At 37.8% G+C, this 8441-nt stretch overlaps 1 protein-coding gene across 4 annotated transcripts; it reads right to left on the reverse strand.

Moving 5' to 3' along the window:
• Positions 1-2416: 2416 nt before the first annotated feature.
• Positions 2417-8123, reverse strand: LOC112189179 (ubiquitin carboxyl-terminal hydrolase 27). Of its 4 annotated transcripts, none has more exons than XM_024328454.2 (11): positions 7749-8123; positions 7470-7596; positions 7242-7342; positions 6923-7153; positions 6495-6563; positions 6214-6342; positions 5236-5373; positions 4305-4367; positions 3748-4065; positions 2875-3128; positions 2417-2764 (listed from the first exon to the last, which is right to left on the reverse strand). In XM_024328454.2, exons 1-11 carry the CDS (start codon positions 8016-8018, stop codon positions 2668-2670), a joined length of 1797 nt encoding a protein of 598 aa, XP_024184222.1. In that variant the 5' UTR covers positions 8019-8123; the 3' UTR covers positions 2417-2667. The 4 variants fall into 4 exon arrangements, 3 of the variants coding, with proteins under 3 accessions (XP_024184222.1, XP_024184221.1, XP_040371429.1); XM_024328453.2 differs by having other exon boundaries at positions 2875-3131; XR_005807399.1 differs by lacking the exon at positions 2417-2764 and adding an exon at positions 3323-3664 and having other exon boundaries at positions 3005-3131; positions 7749-8122.
• Between the last annotated feature and the right edge of the window lie 318 nt (positions 8124-8441).

An 8441-nucleotide genomic window follows, 5' to 3' on the forward strand; every position in this document is an offset into this window, starting at 1 on the left:
AAAAGTCAAATGAAGTCTACGTCGGCCCTACCCAATTTTTGGAAGCAGCTAGATGATTTAATAATTTGGATTTGAATCAGATTTTGGATCAATTCCACTATGGTAATATCGTTTGATAAAAAGAAGAAACAAAATATTATCGTGATCAAAAGAAGAAATAAAATAATATGTGACTTGATCTCCACTCCTTCTATCAACGAATGGTTGGTCGAGAGAATAATTTTTTATTTATTTAAACTGATGAAAAAGTCATCGATAAAAATTTTATTCGTCGACAGAAGCGCTAGATGTTTTTATTTGAACCCAGCAAATTTCTTAATATACCAAGTGTAGATACCTCTCACTAGCATGACTAATTTACTATCTCACCAAGCTTAAGTAACACTCTCCTAGGGGGGCCCACAAGCCAAGGTGAGGCCCAACCACGACATGCATACCGTACCCCGACATACAACCTACCCCGTGGTAGTCGGAAGTAGCCAAGACCTCGCTGGGAAGTAACCTTCCCGGCCTTGCCAATATGCCTCCACAACATGCTTTCTATACTAGAATAAGGACTCTTAGTCCCACATAGAAGAAAATGTAAAGGAGAGGGGTTCCCTTACCTATAAAAGGGACCCCTCCTCCCACTTAAACTTCATCCCATTACACACTTTGTAATCCCTTTGGACCGCAAGGCCCAAACCCATATAGTGCAATACTTCAAGTGGACGTAGTTTCCTGCTAAGGCGGGAGATGAACCACTATACTTCTCGTGTCTCATTTACTCTCTCTCTCTCTCTCTCCAAATGTTAATTAGACCCTTCGGTCACATACATTAACACCCAGCAATTAAAAAATTGTCTTGTATTTTTCAATTTTTCCCTCGTTATATTACACCCAGCATACACAAACCAACGCCACAAGTATAGGTTCCTAACTTCCTATGGCTTTTGAACTGAAAATGGCTTCCACCGAGATCTTATCATTTAGAGTTTGCTCAAGCTAAAAGAGTGTTGTTTTATTGCGTTGTCGTGAAGATGGCCTGCATATGGTGGAGTCTATTTTGGAAGGAGCAGCATAGGAATATGCAGAGAAAAGAGATGTTCATGCACCAGAGATCATAGTTGACCACACTGTCTATCTTCCACTTGCTTCCACCCATCATAATCCCCATGTTAATTCCTGTTTTGGAGGTTGTTGCATAATGGGAAGAATTGTATTGTGCTTTACCCCAAGTTATGAGTCCCTAGCGTGGTCTTTGATCAAATGATCCATTGTTCAGTTGTTTATTTGTAAGCGTTACTAGTTTCCTCTTGTAAGTTAATTGCTACCTGGTGAAGAAGAAGACCCACATAGGTTGGAGACTCAGAGTTTCATCTAAATCGAATTCAGGGACTTTAATTAAATATAATAAGCAAGGAGATAAGAGGAAAAGAAACTCAAAAAGGCTAAAAGAGTATTTCTAATTTTCTTGTTCACTGAATAACTTTTGTCCGTGGTAATATAGTTTAGTTATCATTTTCTTTGGTGATCATACAATCTGAGCAGCCCAAGAGCTTTAGAGATGCTCAGCTTGCTACTGTGTTTGCTGGGTTTAATTAAACAAGGGTTGCTGGGTTTATTTAAACAAGGGTAAAATGGAAAATATAGAATAATATTTAGAATGCTGGGTGTATTTAGATATTTGCTGAGTACATTTAGAAATACCCTTTATTTTTTAACCTTTCACAGACGATCAAAGTTTTCTACAAATTTTTTTATTTTAAAGATAACATCAATCCTATATATTTGGCAGATTGGAGATCCAAATTCGAATAATTTGACAATCAATTCTCTTCTCTTATTCATCGCCTTAAATAAAAAAAAAATTGTAAAACACATTTTCGCAATTTGCTGATGCAACTGTCGTCACCTTTAATAAAAACCTGGTAGAGCTCATGTTCGAGTATTAAAAAGAATTCTGAAAGCACAAACCAAGCCTTCTAATATTGTTTTCAAAAAAAAGGAAAAAAGAAATAAAGACGTGCTATTTTGGTGGCACTTCGTTTGTTGAGATGAAGGTCGTAGATTCGAACTTTTGACAAAGCAACTGAATCTAAACTTTAAGGGCACGTTTACTTACTTAAAATGGAAGGAAATGATTACGGGGTAAAACTATTCATAAGTTTACTAACACATAAAGGAATCGGAATGATTCCGGGTAAAAGTATTTCTACGTTTACGTACACATGAAAGAATCGGAATGAGTGTACGTCTCACCTCTTTATAAAAAATTGATGCCTGAATAATCAGGAACTTGATTATGAATGGGGAGATGGGTTTAGGAATCAACTCCTCCAGAATCAATACCGATTCCTTTCTTCTAATATTCCAGTTGTCTTCGATTCATGATTATTTTTCATTCCAAGTAAGTAAACGTGCCATAAAAAGTTAATGAGCCAAAATCAAAGGAGAACTAAGATACATTTCTGAAAGCAACTGCAACAATTTTGCAAGGTCACTATCAGCAGATGATACAAGAATGAGGCTTCAACAAACTCAAAAATAGCATACAATTCAGTTGAAGATTGTTGATAGAATTTCTAAAAATTCTGCGTTTTTCCTTTCGATGGTTGGCTAAGAACTCACGTACTCAACTGTTGAGGTATAATTAAGACAAGTACTTCCCTTGTCACAATTTCAAAATTAAATTGAGTTAACTAGCCTCACTACTTGGACGTTTGTAGCCCTCTCAAGTTGCAGAAGTCTCAGCATTGCCCTTGCTATCTTAAAGTGCTTTTTCCTAAAGTCACATTTGAGGCATGAGCTTTGAGCTTTCTGGAGTAAAATGTAGTTTCCGTTACTGAGAATAACATGATCTTTTAGATACACATCATACACTAGCCTTGATACCTTTCATAGAAAAGCAAGCTAGCTTCTGCGGCAAGAACATGTTCCTTTGAAACACTGCACACCTCTGAATCTGAAATAGAAAACCAGCGGGCAGTAGAAGAGTCAAATTGATCATGAGGTTGTTCCATACATGAATCAGCTCCCACACTTCTATAAACAGTGTAATGCCCACTTCCAGCTCTTCCAAAGTGCTCCACAACAGCAACAAGACGGTACAAACAAGTATCTGAAGGAACCAATTCGCAAGTCCTATTCTGCTGCACCAGGTACAAACACATTAATACCCAACTTACGAGTTCAATATTCATCAAACACAACACAATATTATTGAGTGGATAATACTTGGCTAAGGCTGACCAAATCCAATAATAAGATGACACATGGAAGAAGTGGGAACTGAGCCAAAGCAATGAAGAGCATAAGATAACTCCTCAGCCCCGTGGCTGACCTTCAACACAGCGACTCTGAACGGCACGGCGGTCTGGAGAACGGAGGCGCCGCTGGTGACGAGGTTCTCGATGATGAGGCAGACCCGGGCGGGCTTGAAGTAGTTCAATGGCCTTAGCGGTGCCGTTGTCCTTGACCTCCTCGCGGCACATGAGCATGGGGATGTCATGGGAGGTGCTGATGCAGGTAGCGATGGAGAGGGCAGTGTAGGGGACACTGCAGGCGAGGTCGTAGCGAGTGGAGGAGGGTACACCGGCGGTTATGGTTTGAGAAATTTGGCGGAGGAGTTATCATCTCCTGCTCTTCATTGCTTTGACTCAGTTCCCATTTCGTACACGTGTCACTTTCATAGTGGATTTGGTTAGCCAAGTATTACACTTATTGAGAAAAATATTTGAGAAAGTAAAACCAAATAGGAGATTTTACCTGGTTTGTGCCTGTAGGCATGGTTTTTGGAAAGCCTCCAGTTGGGGGAAAGTTGAATTCTCCTGCTGAATCTTGTGCATTTGCAGTGAACTGAGATACATCTGAAGCTAATTCTTCTTGGAAGGTGCTTCCTCTTGCTAGTCCCCGGACAATATTTAACTTTCTTGGATCACACTCTAAATTGAAATGATTGGGCCGAGGGTTTTCTCTTTGTAGCCAGACTCGCCCTGTTTTCTGGTTTTTCTCCCAATGCTTTATTCCCACCCCACTTGTCATGAAACTTAAAAGGTCCAAAACCAATGGAAAATAAATATGGCCCTACAATCATCATTCAGTACAATAAGGGATATATGTGCATATCAAATAACATGTGCAAGACAATTGTAAAACAGAGAAAGAAAAAGGTACATTGGCATACATATGTTCTCAACTGGGAAAAGAAATTGGTAACATATGTTGAGTTGTTTCAAAATTCCATTTTAAACACTCAGTTATCCTTCAAATATGACGAGAAAATCATGAACCAGACCTAATCAAAAGCAAGAAACCTTACATACCTGTAGTTTTACAAGTTCTCCAAATACATTGATTGAAACGCGTTTTAGGTGAATGCACAAAATCTGCAAGTACACATTCAAAACAATGGATGTTCTTAGAGATTGAAGTGCATAACTCAAGACTTATGAGGCAAATGAAGCTGTGTGGATACCCTACATTATTGATGATTAGAAAACTACAGCTAATTTCCCGAGTTACATAAGGTTACCCACTCATTCACAGGTTATATATAACCAACCAGGAAACCACACTGGCCAGGCTTAGTTTTACCAATACAATCAATCCACCAAAGGGTTTTGTATGATTTTTGAAGCGTAATTGACATGGAAACAAAATATTCAGCAGAGCTATAAACATAAATGCCAAAGGATATAGGACAACTTGATAACTGTAAATGAACATTCCAGCTTTTCTCCTCTATTGGGTCACCAAGTAAAATGAGAATTCCTTCTTGTTTTTCTGGTTCATTTTATGAGTAATTTCCCTCAAAGCAACCATAATTACAAAATTTTTCAAAATCCCACTGACCATAATTAGTTAATTAAATTGGTATGTACTGTGTATTATTGCTATATGGCAATATCTGCACCCCTCGTTCCAACAGAATTCCTCCTATTTATTTTTTATTAATGGCCATACTTAATCTAGCTCCACTAGAATTTTAGAGACCTATAGCATACCACATTCCATTATTCGTTCTAAGATAATGCCAAAGCAGCTGAGGTATATATGTTATTATGTACTCTCATATACTCACTTTTTTGTGCATCCCGCTTCCACTTAATAGATCTAATAAAACCATGTCTCCAAGATGTCTCCCAATATCATACCTAACCTCCATTTATTTATTTGGCTACAACTGTTCGGTCTAGTTTACACCTGAAAGGTACCTGAATGTTATGAAAAGAAGTAAAGCATCAATAGACACACCTTTGGGCAGCGAGCAATACTTATTTGCTTTAGAGTGCGTGAAAACCTATTCGACCATGGTAGTGATTCTAGATGAAAAAGTCTTTGACAGTCACAGGAATCTTGCTCAGTGCAACTCTCAATCTTTTCAATTGCTGCCTGCAAATCAAACAGCAGCAACAAGTATAATATTTAAAGCACTTAATAGCCAATATAAAGGTATGAGAACCTCAAGAGCTGGACTCAGGCTAGCATAACAGAGAAATTCAGTCAAAGAGCAAAATTTGATAAACTAAAAGTCCCTGCAAGCATTTAGAGTAAACTATCAGAAGTCCAAAACAAAGAGGACATTCCCCAGAGGGCCAGCTGCATTTCTTTTGTTTGTTCAGGTCTGGGATGCTTCCTTTTTTTTTCTTTTTTTTTTTTCCTTTTTTGAATATTTGTGGAAAAAATTGTTGATCTGTTTAAGGTTTAGGGTCTATTAGGGTTTAGCACAGCTTGTTATGTTAGGGTTCAGGACTTCGGGTATAAACCTTGAAAATCTAAAGAAATAAGAGAAGACATTTAGAATTTATGATAAGGAAGAAGGAAAAAAAAAAAAAAGGACTGCAAACAAAATAAAAGAAATTTGCAAAAAGTGCATCCCCTCTTTGGACATATGGGTAATACCTTTGTAGACCAATCCATTTATGGCACTAGATGAACAGTGAAAAGTACTCTTAGTGTATTATGATGTAAGAGGTAGCATGTTTCATACTTAAACATACTTAGAAATACAATTGAGTCATCATAGAACAAGTCTGTTATTATTGTCTTGTCCAAATTCTAGATATGTGCTTGGATAGGTCATACGAGTGACAATAGTGTTCTATAAATTGTCTGCAGCAACCTCAAGCTTCAATATATTTTGTCATGTTGTCAGTTTCTAAACCATCCAATACAGTTTCCCTTCATTTCCCTTAGTTCAATGTAATAACAACTATTAAAATATAGATTTACCTCATTTCCTCCCATAGATAATAAATATTTGACTGCAGCAATATGCCAACAATGGCTGCAGTGGTAATTCTCAACTTGCTCAGCAGCAGTAAACTGCTTCAGGCAATCCTCTAAGGTACATCCAGCCATCTAATATTTTACAGAAATAAGGAAAGATAAGAAAATAAAGCAAAGGAAAAGAGGTGGCATCATTTTTGTAAAAGAAAATAATTATAAGAAAAAGTCAAGTGATAGGCTCAAACATACACAATATCAAAGAGTGAAGTCTTCAGTACACATACAATTGTGGCACCACCATCAAGCACTGGTGAAAGAGGCAAGCTGTGAAAAGATTCAAAATTCAATGATATCTGAAAAATAACAGGGATAAATCAGGACAGGAGACCAGAACTGTGGCAAGTGAAAGTAGTATACTCTGAAGAATAATCTTGTACATAAAAATTTCCCACCTAAAAGACCAGACAACTTAAAAGGATGACAGACCACAAGATACAAAACTTCCAACAAAATAACAAGAAAAATTAGGCACATGGAATTGGCAGAAGTTCAAAGGAGCTGATTTTCTAAAATCAACAGTAACATGCCTACCAAATGCCAGAGTCCTACTGATTGCTCAACACCAAATGTACATATATACAAACATGAGGGCAATTGTAACTCATATAAGTGTTTCACAATAACAAGTTTCTTCTGAAAGTCATATGATCACCTGCGATGAACAACTTCGACAGGTTAGGATACTGCCAAGAATTCCATCAAATGGTCCAAAGAAGCGTTGCTGCCATCTTTCCTGCTCACTTTGGCTCTCCGTTCTCTTTGGAGTAATAATCCTACCATTAGAGGCTAAGACTTCCACTATAGAACCTTGAGTTGGACAATAAAAATCTGAGAATTCTTCTCTTAAAGAGGACAGAAGGTGAAGAAATGCTTCTGCTGCATCCTACATGCACAGAATACTGTGTGTTAGACATTCAGTACGTCATAGGATTTTTCAACTTGTTATGTCATTCAGAAGGCACAAGTAGCACCTGCTCGCTTGTTAGATCAAAGTTCTCAATGTAATGTGTTATGGCAAGCATCACTCGCCGTGGACTCAATACAACTCTTCCTCCACCAACTGCGCATAGGTCTACAAAAACACTATAAATTAATTTCTGTAATACCATATTCCTAAAGGGTTCAAAACCCAAAATCTATTATCTTCAAAATCTACATTTGCTATCAGTTTCTTTTAAAGCAAAACATTTGATGCTAACCTTCTAACAATGCAGCTAAAGATATTGTAAGCGGCACGCAATCTGCGGAATCCTCAACTGCTAAGAACTCAGACTCCTCTAAAACCTTTTGAAGAAAAGGTTGAAAGTATGAACAACTAGCCAGAGCCTGACAAATTCCAAAGATTCAAACTTTCAGTCATAACAATGACTTCACCAAACCTAATACATATACTCACTCAACCCAGCTCAGAATCCATAACCCAATCACTGTACAAAGCAAAAAACAGGAGAAACCAACATGCTCAAAGTTGGATGTACCTGTAAAATCACGTTCAGGAAACAATTGTTCCCAAGGTTTTGCAACCCAGGTACCAAATGCAAGTTGGGATCACCACGTTCGTTCTTGGGTAGCCACTGTAAGCTGCTGAGCTTGCCCAATTTGGAGTCTTTGAGAGCCAAAACGAGACCAGCAATACCAAGAAGACCAGCTACAGATATGTGAAGTCCAGAAGAACGAGAAAGCGTCTTAAACCCATGTTGGAATTGGCGAGCCAATGACTTTAGAGTGACCTCTCTCTCGAACTTCATATCCACAACCTTGGAAGATGGAGGAGAGACTCTGCTGAGAAGAACGACCCGATGATCGCTAAACTCGAGAGAGTAGTGAAAATGGGTTTTGGCTAAATCTTGAAGAATAAGGAGGAGGGGGTCTTGTTTATGGTTTTTGTTCCGTCCACCCAATAGAAAAAAGAAACGTGTTAAACGTAAGGGTATTTTCGAAAGTTTCGGATAATTACGAGGGGTATTAGAGAAATAGAGTTTATATTAGGACATACGTTGTCTTTTTTGATTGGTTGGCCTGATGAATGCAGGTTGTTTCTTTTTTCTTTTTTATTTTGCTGGTAAAAGAAAATTTTTATTAACCAAAGTACCAAACAATAAATTACAAACAACAGAGCAAACTGAATTTGTGAGATTGTATGGTCGTCTAGTTGGGATGGTATACTTTAT

This window comes from Rosa chinensis, chromosome 2, assembly GCF_002994745.2.
Source record: "Rosa chinensis cultivar Old Blush chromosome 2, RchiOBHm-V2, whole genome shotgun sequence".
Classification (NCBI taxonomy): Eukaryota; Viridiplantae; Streptophyta; class Magnoliopsida; order Rosales; family Rosaceae; genus Rosa; species Rosa chinensis.

Coding starts and splice junctions, on each gene's coding strand:
- LOC112189179 (XM_024328453.2), bottom strand. CDS start 8,018: ATGAAGTTCGAGAGAGAGGTCACTCTAAAGTCATTGGCTCGCCAATTC. Junction 6,564..6,922: donor GTCGAAGTTGTTCATCGCAG/GTGATCATATGA, acceptor GTTATTTTTCAG/ATATCATTGAATTTTGAATC. Junction 3,132..3,747: donor TGCCTACAGGCACAAACCAG/GTAAAATCTCCT, acceptor TACCTGGTGCAG/CAGAATAGGACTTGCGAATT.